Source organism: Penicillium waksmanii (genome assembly GCF_028829765.1).
Source record: "Penicillium waksmanii strain IBT 27052 chromosome Unknown utg000009l:1.0-4314994.0:1.0-4318279.0, whole genome shotgun sequence".
Lineage (NCBI taxonomy): Eukaryota > Fungi > Ascomycota > Eurotiomycetes > Eurotiales > Aspergillaceae > Penicillium > Penicillium waksmanii.
In genome coordinates, this window is record NW_026643255.1 from 1,378,852 (window position 1) to 1,395,019 (window position 16,168).

At 49.0% G+C, this 16,168-nt stretch overlaps 7 protein-coding genes across 7 annotated transcripts, besides 4 other annotated features; 3 read left to right on the forward strand and 4 right to left on the reverse strand.

Annotated features, from left to right (window-relative positions):
* Window positions 1–77: 77 nt before the first annotated feature.
* erg24B (uncharacterized protein) lies at window positions 78–1,704 on the reverse strand (the record flags this gene model as incomplete). The annotated part of the gene is made up of 3 exons (XM_057270107.1): window positions 78–1,186; window positions 1,261–1,565; window positions 1,631–1,704. 3 exons carry the CDS (start codon window positions 1,702–1,704, stop codon window positions 78–80), a joined length of 1,488 nt encoding a protein of 495 aa, XP_057117281.1.
* Window positions 1,705–2,084: 380 nt separating this feature from the next.
* On the forward strand, window positions 2,085–3,726 carry N7481_010889 (uncharacterized protein; the record flags this gene model as incomplete). Its single annotated transcript, XM_057270108.1, has 4 exons — window positions 2,085–2,452; window positions 2,536–2,835; window positions 2,907–3,033; window positions 3,511–3,726. 4 exons carry the CDS (start codon window positions 2,085–2,087, stop codon window positions 3,724–3,726), a joined length of 1,011 nt encoding a protein of 336 aa, XP_057117282.1.
* Window positions 3,727–5,545: 1,819 nt separating this feature from the next.
* On the reverse strand, window positions 5,546–6,655 carry N7481_010890 (uncharacterized protein; the record flags this gene model as incomplete). The annotated part of the gene is made up of 2 exons (XM_057270109.1): window positions 5,546–5,724; window positions 5,785–6,655. 2 exons carry the CDS (start codon window positions 6,653–6,655, stop codon window positions 5,546–5,548), a joined length of 1,050 nt encoding a protein of 349 aa, XP_057117283.1.
* Window positions 6,656–7,526: 871 nt separating this feature from the next.
* Window positions 7,527–7,548: a sequence feature (Protein overlapping with rRNA (N7481_010891, KAJ5973681.1) was converted to a misc_feature.).
* A 57-nt stretch (window positions 7,549–7,605) lies between these two features.
* Window positions 7,606–7,772: a sequence feature (Protein overlapping with rRNA (N7481_010891, KAJ5973681.1) was converted to a misc_feature.).
* A 510-nt stretch (window positions 7,773–8,282) lies between these two features.
* Window positions 8,283–8,497: a sequence feature (Protein overlapping with rRNA (N7481_010891, KAJ5973681.1) was converted to a misc_feature.).
* Window positions 8,498–8,560: 63 nt separating this feature from the next.
* Window positions 8,561–8,696: a sequence feature (Protein overlapping with rRNA (N7481_010891, KAJ5973681.1) was converted to a misc_feature.).
* Window positions 8,697–9,477: 781 nt separating this feature from the next.
* N7481_010892 (putative C6 transcription factor) lies at window positions 9,478–12,355 on the reverse strand (the record flags this gene model as incomplete). The annotated part of the gene is made up of 2 exons (XM_057270111.1): window positions 9,478–10,666; window positions 10,713–12,355. 2 exons carry the CDS (start codon window positions 12,353–12,355, stop codon window positions 9,478–9,480), a joined length of 2,832 nt encoding a protein of 943 aa, XP_057117285.1.
* A 708-nt stretch (window positions 12,356–13,063) lies between these two features.
* N7481_010893 (uncharacterized protein) lies at window positions 13,064–13,943 on the reverse strand (the record flags this gene model as incomplete). The annotated part of the gene is made up of 3 exons (XM_057270112.1): window positions 13,064–13,178; window positions 13,232–13,313; window positions 13,394–13,943. 3 exons carry the CDS (start codon window positions 13,941–13,943, stop codon window positions 13,064–13,066), a joined length of 747 nt encoding a protein of 248 aa, XP_057117286.1.
* Window positions 13,944–14,310: 367 nt separating this feature from the next.
* N7481_010894 (uncharacterized protein) lies at window positions 14,311–14,505 on the forward strand (the record flags this gene model as incomplete). The annotated part of the gene is made up of 1 exon (XM_057270113.1): window positions 14,311–14,505. The coding sequence occupies one exon, from the start codon at window positions 14,311–14,313 to the stop codon at window positions 14,503–14,505; it is 195 nt and encodes a 64-aa protein (XP_057117287.1).
* A 293-nt stretch (window positions 14,506–14,798) lies between these two features.
* N7481_010895 (bZIP transcription factor) lies at window positions 14,799–15,552 on the forward strand (the record flags this gene model as incomplete). The annotated part of the gene is made up of 2 exons (XM_057270114.1): window positions 14,799–14,816; window positions 14,872–15,552. 2 exons carry the CDS (start codon window positions 14,799–14,801, stop codon window positions 15,550–15,552), a joined length of 699 nt encoding a protein of 232 aa, XP_057117288.1.
* Window positions 15,553–16,168: the final 616 nt, after the last annotated feature.

Here is a 16,168-nt window from a genome sequence, read left to right on the forward strand (position 1 = left end):
GGCATGTTTGTGTTGGGTTAAGCATTGCACTTTTATCATTTCAACTTTCCTCTAGTATACCAAGGACTCATGTCACTCTAGTAGATTCCAGGAATGATACGGCTGCGAACCATCGAGGTGTAACGTGCCCAGTCCTTGCCGTACTTCCTGTGGCATTTCTCCTCATCGCGCATCTCACGGTGGATTAAAAGAACACCGAAGTAGATCATGTAGAAGTAGGTGAGGATCATACCCCAACCACGCGACTCGGGCGTCTGTATGGCCTGCTTCTGAAGTTCGCCGGTACTTGCGCTGATGCTCTCGATAATGGTGTAGCCAGCAATGCCAGTAGGCAGGCAGTATGCCCATGACATAGTCCAGTCACCGAGGTAGTTGATGTGGCGAGCTAGACCCCACCAGCCGGAAGTCATCAACTTGGATCCGCTGGCAGTCTCAATGAACTTGATGTGCTTGACACGAGGATCATTGGGATCGGCGCGGAATCGGTTCTTCTGGTTATTAGCGCCACGGAAAATCGAGTACCCAAGGGCGGTGACACCCAGCACGAGGGCCATTCCACTCCAGCCAAGCTCCATGGGGAAAACGGAAAGGTAACGGGTCTGCACATTGTATATGTGGGGAACCCAGACAAGGTCACCAAAGGATAGCATGAATCCGAACCCATCCATGATGCAGTCCATTGTGGTCATGATGGCGGGTTCCATGTACAGGCCATCCAAGACATAAAATCCTTGGAAAGCAGTGACCAAGAGAATGGAGTCGGTCACGTAGCCGTAGGTGCGGTACTGGTGGGCGACATTGGAGAGGTTCAGAATGGTCCATCCGAGCAGGCCGGGTCGCATCTCCATGAAAATCTTGATATCGATGGTGCGTGACTCCTCACTCACAAAAGGAATGGGGAGGCAAATTCGGGGGTTCAGCTCACGGCCGATGAAGAAGTCGTATAGTGGGTTTCCAGTGTGTCCACCCGGGGCGAGTTGTCGAAGCTCCGGGTTAGCGCTGCCGGGCTGGGGAACTGAGAAGCTTCGGATGTAGACGAAAACGGCGACTGTCGAAGCGATCAAGAGATTGGCCGTGATGACCTGCAGGTAGTTGTCCCACAGGAAGGTCCAAACAACGAAATCGGCTCCATACATGTAGGTACCTGTCGCAAGACCGGATAGGATGATCATAGCCGTGGGGAATGCTATTGAACCAAACATTTGTTAGCAATCTTTTTCCAATATCTGAGCGAGAGACACAATTCGAGCTCGATCTTACCATTGAACTTGTACTTGAGCTTTCCCCCGCATGCCAGCTCGACACCCTCGGCCACCTGGCCAGGCAGGAACACCTGCAGGAAGAGACTGAATACATAGTAGCTCAGGGTCCATAAAGTCACCTCGGTATCATAAAAACCCGCAATACCCTCCGCGGGCCAGCCAACTTCGCGTTTCAATTGATCGAGAGACAGAGTGGATGGGCTCAACAACGAAGGCGCGGGGCAGCCTGAGATATCATTGCAGACAAAGAAAAAGACATAGGTCAGGACAGGAAGACCAAAGATAATTCCGAAAGCACCAAGACTAGAAGAACAATCAGTAAGAAATCCCCCCTTTTAGGCGCAATGGGGTAGGAGGGCAAAACATACGGTCCACCAAATTCATAGCCCCGTTTCTCCGGCACGGGCTGGACGGGGATCTTGGACTTCGTCTTTGGAGCCATTGTTAGAGGTAAAGCACGGAGCAATTCAATTGAGGTGCTGATGAATCCCCCAACAAGTATTGGCTGAGGGGAAGGGTTTTAAGTCGAATAGAAGCCTTCCAATAGAACTGCGTACGATGTCGGATGGGAAGCTCCCGTTCTCCGCAGGCGCGTCCGCGGGTCCCGTAAAAATATGGATGACATAAGCAGGTTCATATCGTTTGGAGAACACCTGACACCTTGTCACCTGACACTCTCGAGACGACTACAGCGGACTCAATCCATTCCATTTGTGTACCTGAAACACCTGGTCCATTTACACATCACATCTCAGAGAGCTGGTCTCCTTTCCTCTTTACAGACATTCATTTTTCCCGTCCCTTCTTTTTACCGTTTCAGTCATGAAGTTACCCTCCACTCATTACTCCCTCCTCCTGCTGTCCTCTATCCTCGGCTTATCCAGCGCGTCCGCATCCTCTCACCTTAACGATGACTCTCCTTGTGTTGCTCGGTCACCAACCAGCGGTCTCTATTACGATTTGAATGCTATCTCACTAGCGCCACCCGAATTGAAGAATGGCAAAAAGGTTGATCGGGAAGCTCGGGATGAAAGCTGGCATGCCAGGGGACACGACTACCCCGCAAACTTTACAATCAACGTCTGCGCGCCAGTCCTAGAAAATGTGACGGATGTCGTTGGAGTAAATTCTGCAAAGTGGCAGAATGTCAGTGCTTTCTATGAGCAGGCTGGAAAGATATACTCGATAGGGTACGATGTTGATCTGAGCTCATTGGAGCTCCAAACTGAATGATTCCGGTGTCGCGAAGCTAACCACCTATGCGCTTTGATAGAGAACAAGCTTCTGAGCCTTTCTTTCGTGGTCGCAAGCTCGTCCTCAATTATACCAACGGCTCCCCATGTCCCGGTGATTGGAACACCGCCAGCGCCAATACTTCCATCCGAACCAAGTCTACCATAATGTCCTTCCTCTGCGATCGTGATGCGCTACCGAACCAGGCCACGACATCCTTTGTTGGGACTATGGACTCATGCTCCTACTACTTTGAGATTCGAAGCTCTGCAGCGTGCGGTGGAATTGCTGTAGACCCCAACTCCGGCGGGCTGGGACCCGGCGGAGTTTTCGGAGTCATGTAAGCTCCTGCCCTTGTCCCTACTTCTACGCTCCTTGTCAATGCGCCCCATACTGATTGATTTATCGCAGCATGCTCATTGCCGTGGCTGCCTACTTCATTGGTGGCTGTGCCTATCAACGAACTGTCATGCACCAGCGCGGTTGGCGCCAGTGCCCGAACTTCAGTCTCTGGGCCGGAATGTTCGATTTCGTTAAAGTAAGTTTACTAGCATTGCTAGCATTTGCATCATGTCGGCCCCGCCGAAGATCCAGATATGGCAATTTGGATCCGCATAAGGGACTCCCGACTTCGCGGTTGGATTAAGGTTTATCCCAGCTGGTCTGGAATTCAAACCTCATCCAGGAAACATTTTCATTTTGTCTCTCTGTCGCAATTTGTTTCTCGTCTCCCCGGTCTTGTTGACCCCAGTTTGTACAATCTTTTTCATGATCGGACCGGATTTCTCGTGATTTCATGTATATCTGCATCGTCTATTTGGATTTGCTCGATAGACCTGTCCTTTGAGGGGTTTTTTTTCCCCCCTGCTGGATTTTTGCACACTGGGCGGGGAATATATAACATCCTTATACCTACTGCTATAAAGTCCTGCCTTGCGTGATTCATTAGTCGGGAATCTATATCTGGCTATCATTTATTGAGAGAATGACTTGCTGACGACATCTCTTGCTACAGGACATGTTCGTCATCCTCTTCTCGTCTCTGGGTAGCTGCTTCCGCTTCGGACGCTCAAACAGAGGCTACCAACGCGCCGGTCAGAGCGACGACGCTCGCGGTGGCCTCTTTGGTGCAATTGGTGGTCGAGGTGGGAGAGCGGGCTCCGGTGGGCGGGGTGATGTCGATGCCGAGAACCGGCTGATCGATCAGCTGGATGAGACGTGGGATGATTAGAAATTACATCTATCTTTGCTTGTTTTGTTGTGTGCCAGGCTTTTTTTGCGCCTGCCGGCAGAGTCTCGTTCCGAGGTTATAGAAATTGAATTCATAGCATCTCAATTCTCGAAGAAAACCTGAAGCTTGTAGCCTCTAGTCTGACCCGAAGTCCATCTTATCTTCTCGTGCTAGTTAGTACATGGGTGCAAATGTACTACTAGTAGCGCTTCAAAGTTAGTGATCGTATCCATGTTGAGACTGTGACCCTTACTAGTACTACCAGTATACTACTAGTAGGAGCCTGGGCTGACCTGATAGCCTTGGGACTCGGACTCGGAAGTTCACCTGGGCAAATTTCAACTCAACCTCGAGGACTCTGGCCCCGGGGCTAGTAGTAGACTCGGAGTCTCCAGGGCTGGAGGCCTGGGGCTCCTTGGTCGGTTGACTTGGATCCAACCTTAAAACTTGGTTGCTCTCGGGTTAGTCCACTGGTCATGATCACGGCGATATATATAATTCACACGAAGTTGAAGCCTCTCGCCTATCGTCACACTAGGTATACCACAATATGTCCAGTACTAGAGGAATTGATTTCGAGCACACGATTACCCGTTTATAGATTATCCATTATGTATGGAATACCAAAGCTAGAACTTTGATATTTTAAGGTTGTTCTTCCAAGGTTTTGGCGCTCGAACCTCCCAATATCAACTCCACCTTGCTTGGACATATTAATGGATCATATATCCTCAATTTATAAGACCCACATCAACTAGCATCATTGGTCTAGTGGTAGAATTCGTCGTTGCCATCGACGAGGCCCGTGTTCGATTCACGGATGATGCACAGATCTTCTTTTTTGCTTGGCTTCGCTTGAGCTATAACCCAACTTAGTCCAAACTTTTTTCTTTTTTTTCGTTCTTTGTTTTCTTCTTCGAACTGCTCTTTACAAGATATAGAATAAATTTTAGCTGGATTGGAACAGCATAATTATAAACTAGGAGGTATTATATAATATGGGAGATAATCTTGCTTTGATGGGTGATTTTGATAACTTTACTCCTTCTATTGATTGTGTTGACAGTTGCTAACTACGTATTTTCATCGGAGAGTAATTGCTTCATATGGCCAAAGCTTGAGGTGCTCCACATCAACCAGCATCATTGGTCTAGTGGTAGAATTCGTCGTTGCCATCGACGAGGCCCGTGTTCGATTCACGGATGATGCACAAGACTTTCTTTTTGCCTCCAGACATCATTTGCTGAATGCAATCTCCTTTTTGAAAGACTGCGTTGTCCGACGCCAGTATATTCCATAGATGCACACGGGTATGAGAGGCATTTAGTGGTGTTTTGACTTGAGGAAGCCGTGTTGACGGTCGATCTGATATTATAGAGCCCTGGAGCGAGCACGATGTCTACGGGCTCATATCGCATTGCCGATTATTTTCAACCTTAAGACCTCCACCTGATGGATCAAGATTCGCATTTTATTATCCTGGCATCATAGCTTTGTCAGGGACCGTTGAATATCGTGCGGCTCAGCGATAGATTGAGCTCTCATTAGTCAACTCGGTGATCCAACCTACCTCTGCTCAACGAGAAAACTGCAGGGCAAGAACCCATATTATACATACTAGTACAATATTCTCTTGTTTGAAATATTCAAGTTCTTTTTGATTGAAATTAGTACCTACTACCCGTTCTCGAGTGCTTATGTATCGGCTATCTTACATCGCTCTTCGAGTAACAAGCAATTATTGAACAATCATGAACATTTTATCAGGGTCTCTAATTGATTGCTAGTGTGGATATCTTTCAAACAGTCATATTGAACATTAGAAGTCATGACTCGAAGGTAACCTAGTGTGAGACACTCGCACTAGAGAGTACTCCTCTTGTGGGCTCTCATATTTTAGGGCGTTTCGCATGCCAGCAAGCTCAAACATCAAAACCGCGCGGCAGACCACAGCGGAGCCCATGAACCTGGCAAGGATCTGTATGCTGTCGACATATCCTGAAGACTAGTATTAGCGAGTCATAAAATCTAAGATATAGAGTTCATAAAAGCTCTCACCTATGAATTGAACGGAACTGAATGCCACTGTTCCGTATAAGAGATGTACCACTGTGAGAAGAGAAGTCCACCAGGATATCGCGACAAACAAATAGCTTTCTGACTTCCAAATCAAATCAAGTTTGTTGTGTGTAATGCAAGGCGTAAGCTCATTTCTGATCCATCGGAAAAGCCTTTCCTTCACCTGATGTCGGCTATCTTCATTGTTCCCGGGCGTGCTTACTCGTAGTGCTAGGCACCACGAGCCGAAGATGTGAATGAAAAGTGTAGTCATCGCCCAAAGTGTAGGGTACCAAAGATCATCGCAGCTAATCGTGTTGATGCTCCAGGACCCCATGGTGAATGCCGTTATGTACACGTTCACGATAGCCCCCATTATCAGAACATATTCCAGGATCGACACGAAAATTGCTTGTATAGGAGAGAAGTGCATTATAGCAAGGTGGTTGTCTCTCGCTTCCAGTTCTTCTATCGGATTTGGGTAAACGAAAGTTGGGAGAGGGCTGACTGCTGGAGAGCCGGATGCTATGAGAAGTGCGAGCAGCGGTCGGCGCCTCGCTAGAAGACTTGTCTCTGCTGTGCCTGAGCCGAGAAATGTAAGGATTGTTGGTCCCAGGCCCAATACGACGATCCCACTTCCCATGTCGCCTTTGATCACTTCGCTTGTGTTTCCTAGCATGCAATTGAGGAGACTCCGACAGACCTGTGCACCGGCTTGTTTTAGGGCGAATTCTGCAGCACATGGGCCGTCGCGGATTTGAATAAAGTCGTCTCGGTAGACTGGGAAAAAGTTGAGGAATCGGGTGTTCTTTGCCATTGCAGGAGTGGCACCGAGGAACACTGCCAAGCCAAGCATGATGGATGTAGTCATCGTGCTCTGAATGACCGAGAGCTTTCAGTCCACGAGAGTTCTTGCTTGTGGGTTCAGGGATGAGATATTCATTCTGGAGGAGGTCGGGGAATCAGAGGAGAAAACATCTCAAGTGTTAGCTAGCGTTGGGCGTTCGGCTTTAGTGAAATTCTGGGCCCTAAGTGCATACTAGTATGAAAGGATCAACAATAAGATCGCCTAATGATTACGAGTCGGCTAAGAAGGAAGGGCAATCTAAGATGCTTATCACCCTACGTGATGAGCCAGTCATATTACTAGTCCCCAGCCTTAGATACACTAGGTACACTAGGGCTGACAACACTAAACTCGGTTCGGCCCATTCCGTCCCAAGTGCAGTACTGTGGGGAATGTACTCGTACTCCCCGAAGCCCTATTTTCCTCATCCGCCCTAGCATGGCGTTCGGTATTTGTGTCGTTGAATAAAATATAGGTTAAGTGATGTGCGTGAGTAATCGAATTCCTCTTTGCAGAAGTAATGGCAAATTTGAGCTATTTTTGGACCAGAGGGAATAAACAAATCCCTCCGAATACTGTCAGCCGGATAATAGACCATACATCGCCCGCCTCGTCTTTTTTGCATTTTTTTTTGGTTAGTTTGGTTAGTTAGTTGGTTACTGTGGGCTGACAGGTGTTTGTATCTACCAAATTAAATTATTCCGGCAATTCGATTGCCAGCCAACATAGAGTCACCTGTTTACTACTCTATCATCTTTGATACAAAACTTCAATAATACTATGATCACTGTCTCTATACGAAGTAGTGTTGTATACACTTCTGAAGAGAGAGATTTAAGTAACAATGCTTTGGCTATCACTATCAATCTTTCAGCGAAGCCCGAGGAAGCCTTTATCACATAACGCAACGACGAACTCTAAAAGTGAAAGTAAAACAAACCCTCACGAATAAACGAGTAAAAACAAAAACATACAACAGCAGGGATTCGCATGTGGTCACCCACCATACTACTAACCTGCCGGCGTGTGGCTTAAGTACGGCTGAGCGGACGGGAAGCCCTGTTCTCCACACCCTATGGTCGTATGTATTCAACACAGCAGGAAAGGGGGCAATATCATCACTTTCGTTATAGACTAAATTCTGTATAAAGAATAATCACGCCAACTCAAAGGATTTATATTGCAATTCTATGAAATTTAATTCGTTCTAACAGTGCTGCCGTTCCAGATAACGGCCCTTTATATTTGCTTTCTTGGAGATATTAAGTAGGAGAATTAGGACTAGTGAATATGGCCCTCTTTAAGCACCCTTGAAACAACACCAGCTCTATCGGCTATCGGCATCGGAAGGCCTGCTGCTTGTTGTACTTAAAATAAATTAGCTTCTGTCTTTCGTACGTACACTTTGGTTATATTTCTGGAATAACCAGATGAATTGCATCAGTAGCTATATAACTTACTCTCACGTTCTCCGGAATGTTGTTTAATGACCCATAAGAACCACAAATAAATCCTGATTATTTGACATAGCCTACAAGTATTAGGCACAGAAGTAATATATCAGAAGCGAAAACAATATCTGCTAAATTCTGTCGTTTGAAAAATTTGACTGCAGCTTGCAAACTGCAAGCTGTTGTTCCAGATCACTTACCGGGAGCTTTCCAGCATTGGTGATGAACATGACCGGGTAACTTTGTTGTTTGATGGCCAGAAGAATGCAAATATCGGGCGTGAAAGATGATAGTATTATTTTTCGCCCCCGGGCGTCATGAAATATTTGATCCAGTATGCGACCAACGAAATCATTGATTTCAAGGCCAACTGGGGCTACACCAGCTTTAGCTGCTTCGTGGAGTCGTGGATGTCCTTAATCGAGGTAAGTTCAGGTCGGGGATTGGAAAAGTATATATCAAATTGGAAGAGACTTACTTATCTCCATATTAAAATTGATAGACTCTGGCAGCTTTACAAGTAGCTCTTTTAGGGTAGTAAAAGAGCTATGGATAAAAGACCCTCTTGTGTTTGGCTTGAAACCTTTGTTCTTGAAGTCAACAGTATACCTCATCCTGTCACCGAGTGGGTAACAGACAACTTATTATTCTGGAAAGCATCCGGAATTCTTGGTTTGTGCCCAGGCCATAATTAAATCTTCCAAAAACCAAGCAATCATCCACCCTGCGAGTTAGCTGAATGTTTTTCTCTGAGTCCACGAGCGGTACTGTCAGCCCGACTCCACTTGATATTATGCGAATTTTCATGTAGCCATAATTCTCGACGTTCCACATCAACTAGCATCATTGGTCTAGTGGTAGAATTCGTCGTTGCCATCGACGAGGCCCGTGTTCGATTCACGGATGATGCACAGTAACTTCTTTTTTGCCTCCTGTGGATCCTCTTACTGTCTGGATTTGCCTTTTTTGGGCCGTCCTGAGTGGGGAGGGGCACCACACCAATGGCACTACGGGCATTGGTTAGGGCAAGGCTAGGACAATGCTAGGACAAGGCTAGGACAAGAACAATTAGGAAAGCACCAATACATTCCTCAAGCCAAAGAATCTTCCGTTAGGGGATATACAAGGTCAGAAAAAAGACACGGCCAAGAGAGTATGTACAATTAAAGACAAGATCGCACAAGAAAGAGAGCAAAAAACGCCAGGCTTTTTAACAATTCATATCAAGCCAAGCAATGCGCAGGTAAAAATAGTCCAGCCAGTAATACCAAATCAGATAACCCGATTCCTTCCGTTCCTCTCCCATTATGACATATTAAACACATCGCAGTCGTTGAAGCGAACTAGGCCATTGCCCCCATCGGGATGGCCTTGAAGATTTCACGAGTAATCAGTTCAGCGTCGTGAGTCTTGTCCCATGCCAGGCCCAAGGTCAAGTCCATATGCGCCTAGTGCCATATTGCCTGCACCGCCAAAGGCTGACATATCGCCGACTGGACCAGGGCCGTTGTCTCCGGGGCCTGGGGCAGGAGCCGAAGTTGGATCTCCTGGTGGTTTACCATCTGGTGGGCCGCCGCCGCCGATCGGGTCAAGATTGAAGGGAAGGAACCATGCGCTCGGTTGGTAGAATTCGCCTGCTCCAGCCGGGGCGCCAGGGTCAAGATGTCCGGTGAAGAGCGATTGATCTGAGGCTTGGGGATCGACACCGTTGACGGGTGGAATTAAAGGGTTGTTAGAGACAAAGGAGTTGGGATCGAAATCCGAGAATGAGCCATAGACAAATTGTCGATCCAATTGTGGCAATTGATCAGACGGAATACTGAAATCAAAGGGGGGTTGACCAAATGGCATGTGCCGATTCTGTGCGAACATCGATGGCTGGGGAAAGGCACTGCCTGGGACTCCGGGAGCATGGCTCATGGTAACGTCGATGGAGGTGGGAGAAGTCTGATCCGGGTTGGGAGTTCCGTCGGAAAGTTTGCTGTTCTTGCGCGAGCGAAGTTTGCGCGGGAGGACAGGTTGGGGGGTCGGCGATAGACTGGCGAAGAAGTCCTCCACACTTTGTAGATCGGGTTTTTGACCCATCACTGCATCTTCGCCTGTTTCCTTATGTCGTGTATCTGGATCCTCCCAGTGCATCCTTGAAACACCGTGAGGATATTTCTCAAACCAATCCCCGTATTGAAACATTGGAGCTAGAGTAGTACCGTTTGAAGCGGCCACTGATCCCTTGATGGCTGCGTCGGCAAATTGTCGATACCTGTCTTTGGCGCTTTCCACCATGTAGTGGAACATTCCCCAGTACTTCTTCATCTTGTTGAGATAGCGATAGGTATGCCGAAGGTTCTCCTTAGATCGAGCTTCTAACTGTACGTTCTTCGAGAATATGCCCCAAATATGCACTGTGCTTGCAGAATATGCGCAATACCCAGCAAATGGCACTGTGAGCGGATAAGCCGAGGCTCGATCAAAGAGCACGGAGATATGGTGGGCAGCTTCCACGGCTGCCCGACCAGCATTGCTGAGGAAAGGCTTGGGCATGTCCATAGGAGGTCGGCCCCCCCGGCGACAGGGGAATGGCGAACTGGTTTAGAAAAAGCATGTTCTGATGGATGATGATGTGGAGAAACAAGAATTGGTTTGCGACCTTCTCAGCTGCGTGGATTTGAAGATTCTCATATGTAAATGTAAAAGGGGTTGGGAGCGAGGACGAGAATTCTTCAATCTGTCGCTTTAGTTGCGTGTATCCCGACTCCGGATGCCACAGGGGGTGGGGATCTTTCTTTTTACCGCCCAGGTTCAAGTAATCGACAATTCGCCCCCATATGACAATGGCGCGGATTATATACGCCGAGACGCCCATGTTCTCTTGAGCGTTGGATAATTGTCCGGCGTCTTCTGGGGTGGGATTCGGAACATCGCCGTCTAGGTCTTCTGTGGGACCGGGGATCTCCATTTGGAAATGGGTCTCTTTGATAGGTAGTTGAATATGTAGGAACTTCTCGTTTCCAATAGGTGGGCGCTGACTACCCGAGGAGTTGTAGCGATCCATCAAGAAGCATGCCCACATTGTACGTCGACGGATCTCTCGATCGGTAAAGCTCAACTGAGAGCTGGAATTATTCTGACCCAGTAGCGGGTCGCGTTCGAGCTCTTGATGTAGCTGCAGAGCATACCCCATTCTCAATGCTTGTCCACCAAATGACCAACTGCGTCCACCGTGACAGGTTCCAAATTCGTGGAGTCCAAGGAGCAGGAAAACGGTGAGAATAGTGATATTGGGTTCGTCATGTCGGCTCAGAGCAATGGCCGCCGCGGGGTTGGCCCAATTCTCGCCGCGCAGGAAGGCAGGCTCGGAATTGAGCTGTGGATGTGTCGAGAATCTTGCAGATACGGCGCAGACCGCAAGGATGAGAACTGGGGGAACAGAGCCGGACTTGAGCCGGCGCATAAAACTAGGCTTGTGCAACAGGAGATACGACTGCCCATAAACGCAGTCGAAGAAAACCTCCGCCAAATGCTCCTGTATCTCCAAGGATGGTAGGAACTCGGCGCCTTCGGTCAAAAGTCCGGTACCGTCGGTCGACTTGATCTCGCGATTCATTGGGAATGTCTCATGCGGCGGACGGCGCTCTTCTCGAGACCACTGATCCATTTCTGCCGAGAAAGCCTCATCCGCACTTCGTTTCTTCTGGGCCTTAGACGCCTGGCTCGAGGCGGAGGGTTTGACGACCGATCTACCGATGGAGGCCATATCCCGCGTCTCATCTGTGGGAATCGTCTTGATCACGCGATCTTCCATCCGCTTCAGACGCTTATCCAGCATGGCCATATAATCTGTGCGCGGGGCAGCTTTTCTAGTAGTGACTTTGTAGACGCATGGAATCCGCGATCGGGTACAATGCTTGCAGGCAGGCTTCTCGCCTGAGCAACGGATTTTCTTCCGCCGGCAGGCAATGCAGGCGAGGGGGAGCCGCTTGCGCTCCTTGCCGGCCTTGGTCTTCATTTCGCTCCAGACAGGAGGCTTACCATCAGGGTCGAGTGAGCCGGCGTTCGCGGCGTCGGGATCTTGCGTGGTATCATCGTGGTGACCGTCAGCACCGATGCCCGAACCCGTCGCGGGGTCGCCGGGATATGTGCTACCGGGGTCGCGGGAACTTGCATGGCTTTGGGTGTCGAAATCATCCAAGATCGTCGTGGAATCCTCCTGGCCGAACATAAATCCGGCACCAGAGGGCTTCAATGGCGACTCGTCGGAGTCGGGAGGGATCATGACGGGTGCGGGTACCCCAGGTCTAGGGCCTGAAGCATCGTTTGGCGGGATCGACCGAGTTCAGAGGGGCGCGGAGAGATAGGGAGATGGAGAGAAATGAGTGAGGTCGGTGCGACAGGCGCAGAGTCGGGAGAGGAGAAGTGAGGTGAGGAGAGAAGAGAAGAGAAGTGGAAATATGGGGAAAGGTTCGGCGGCGACGGCTTGGCACGGACGTCCACTGGCAACGCTGATATTACAGAGCTATCATTAGGGTTGCTATCGTGTATACCGAGGTAGTTCCTGGCATAGGATGAGGTGATTCAGGCTTCGTTACTGCTAACTAGTCTTCATTCTTCCCCTAACTCCAGAATATAATACATGCTTTCTCATCGGACTGTACATAGTAGAGTACTACATACAGTCCGTATTGGGTTACATGACTCCCGCAAGCTATACACCGCCCTGGAGGAGGAGACATCATATGGGCATTTAAGGCATTAAGGTGTTAAGGTATTTGCTTGATTTGGTCTTATTCTTATTGATCATTCAACAAAATATAACTGCGGTTAAAAATATCATAATGCCCCCGGAAGGAGCTAGTTTCTAAACATCGTCATTCTACCACCCGTCGTTCCCCATCTCCCATTCTTTGGATCATATATCCCAATACCAAGGTCATCGCATCGTCCATGTCGCTGCAATTTGGCATTCATCGTGTCGCGACTGTGCTTATATCGCCTTGGGGCGCCCGGGCTTACCACGCGGGGTCGCCTGCTCGAGGGAGTTCAAAATCTCCGCGCCAAGAGTGTAGATGCTATAGGTAGGGAAGACAATCCAAAGGCCACTGTAGAAATGGATTAGCAAAAGTCACACATTGCCTGCGATAAAAAGACTCACTTTGGAATGATCCACAGGAAGATCAAGGTGGCGGCATCGTTATGACCAATGTTATCAAAGCCGGAGAAGAACTCGTTGAGCCCTGCTGTTGGTTAGTACCCATCAACTGCGCCGAATAGTCTACGCGACCATCAAAACAAGGGAATGGCTTGTTGGACGTACAGTACAAGAGCGTCTTGCTCAGAGTCATCACAGAGGCGGTATATGCGACGAGAAGCGCGGTCGCGCCAGTCTTGCCAGCGACGACCTTTTCGCCCGCCAGTAGCCACACCAAGCCCTTCTTCAGCTGCTTCTGCGCGCCGCGACCACTGGTGACAGTGGAGCCGTGTGCATACACAATGTATAGATAGTAGAGGTAGCCGAGCGTCTCGACAATGTTCATAAAGGTCTGCGCGGCGGTGAAGCCATTGTGCGCATTATAGGCGGGCCAGCCGTAGATATAGTCGACGGTGCCGTAAAGCGCATAAGGAGTCCAGATGGGGGAGTGCAATCGGCCTCCCGGCATGCTATGCGGTCGCAACAGGACGTAGCCCGCATCCCAGGCGACCAGCGGCAGCGAGACGACCAGCCAGACGGTCAGGGCCGCGGACGGAGTGTGAACCCATTTGCGCGAGGTGCCGTTGGTTGTCGGGGCAGGCGATGATTTGACAAGCTCCTTGGAGGCCTTTTCAGGCGAGGGGAATTCGCGCGGATGGTGTCGCGTGGAGACCATGGCGTATAGAGGAGGGAAGGGATGCGGTGGATGGGGGATAATAGGGATGATGACAGGGAATACTAGCAATTAGAGAAGGGAAGATGCGACCGAGAAGATCGCAAAGGCAAGAAGCACTAAGCTTTAGCGCGCGCAGCTGGGGCTGGGGCTGGGGGGCTTTCGCATCAGGTATAAGTGACTGACTAGTCAGTAGTTAGCGTTAGCGGTGCAGTACTACTCGTAGTACTCGTCCTCGTAGTTGTTAAGTAGTAGTGACGACCAGTGACGTCGTCGCAGTGCCCGCGGTGATCGTTTGCGGGTAAGCCAATGCAGCACACCGCAACTGTACGGAGTACTCTTTGGGCGATGATTTGCCTCTGCGCTGGAAATGGCATTTGATTGGATCCGGGAGTATCATGACCCTCTCACAGTTCAAATTGATCTGCTGGCTCTTCTGGCTGAGCTGGCTCTGGCTCAGCTGGCTCTTCTGGTTACCCCACGTTGGGCTTGGGGCTCGTGCATTTCCCCGGATCGGATCCAATGGGGACCTCGGGAGATGATCTCGATCCAGCAGAAAAAGTAGTAGTATAGTATGGAGTATATAGTATAACTATATACTGTGTATAATATTGTGTACTATGTTAAAAAGAGAGAGATATTGTAGAAAAGAAAAAAAGAAAAAGAAAAGAAAGGCCTGACCCCAGAATCGAACCAGTGACCTCACACAGTTTGAGTTGTGACAGGCCCCGACACGTGACTTCTACCAAACGGAAGAGGGCAAGCCAACTTGAATGCTTCTTGATCAACTTCAATTACTCATTTCAAGGACGATGTGACACGGGTATATCTGGAAGGGCTAAACCTGTCGAAATAGCCATGGACAGCAGTAAGAAGGTCCGGATTAATATTTCCAAGTCAAGTCAAACAACGAGTCTAACACTCATGACAGAAAAGCGATCGCCTGGCGCGAGTACGCGCAAACCAGCGCAACAGCAGAGCCCGGAAACAAGAGTATCTGCAAGAACTGGAGCAAAGACTAGCAGCTTTTCAGACCGAGGACCGTCGCAAGGAGATTGAGCACCGACTCGCCCTACAGAAAATGGAAGCCGAGAACCGACATCTGAAAACATTGCTGAATTCATTGGGCATTTCAACTGAGCTACTTCAGCAATACGTGCAATTAGCGGAACAAGGGAATTCTGTCGACGGAAAAGTGGCTATTCCTGCGATGCATCAGCATGTAAAAACATCTACTACGCAACCAGTCAAAGAGAAGCCAGTGCCTGCTACGTCCAACTCCATCGCACCGGCCGTGATGACCGAGAAGACCCCGGAAAAAACAGCAGAACCAATTGATAAGACATGGGAAGCTTCGGATCCGCCCTTATGCAAATGCTCCCCTGGACAAAGAGATCTGGCATCGGGGCCTGTCGATGGCGATGTTCTCAATACCACTCTCTGCGCCATCGCAGAAGAGTTGATCAATCAATACAATACTCGTGGAAAAGACTTGGAGGAAATTCGACAAAGACTATGGTCTGGATTCCAATCAGGGGTTACCGGCGACGGTTGTCGGGTGCAGAACAATGTCCTCTTTGAAGTCCTCGATGAGATCAGCCATAATGTTTGATTCAACAGGAGCCAGCCTAACAGAAGTACTCCGACGGAATGCAAACCCGGCAACTTAAACTTTGCAATCGTCAACTACCGACCGATTGACGATAATTAGTGTGTTGATCCACTTCATGGAAATAGGGGTTCGTGGTGGATTGCCGTCGTCAAGTTGCTGGAACTCACCACCAGATATGATATGCGAGGGTGCATCTGAGAATCGGTTCTCCAAGAGGGAATAGCAGCGCTATCCATCTACACATTCAATTTCAGTGTTTTTTTTATGCCTCATACTTCGTACTGGATGGTTGCTTTTTACATGGTGTTTTTCTGGTGGAGGTCAGCACTGGCCAATCACACCCGAGCAGTGACGTATTGTGTCAGCGAACCACGAACCAAATCGACACGTCTTCCACGATGTTTTCTTTTTCCCGCGAGTTCATCACAATGTTACCGGATCTCACTACGGAGTACGTGGAACAGACAACGGTGCTGGATTTGCACTGCCTACAACATTGGCCAGCCAAGAGTAAGCTTTCGCAAGTGGGCAAATGTGCCGCTGTGGGCCAAGAAGAATCAAGGCAGCCGTGAGTATCTGAACCCTCTGACCCCACTGATTTACGATCTCAGGACGC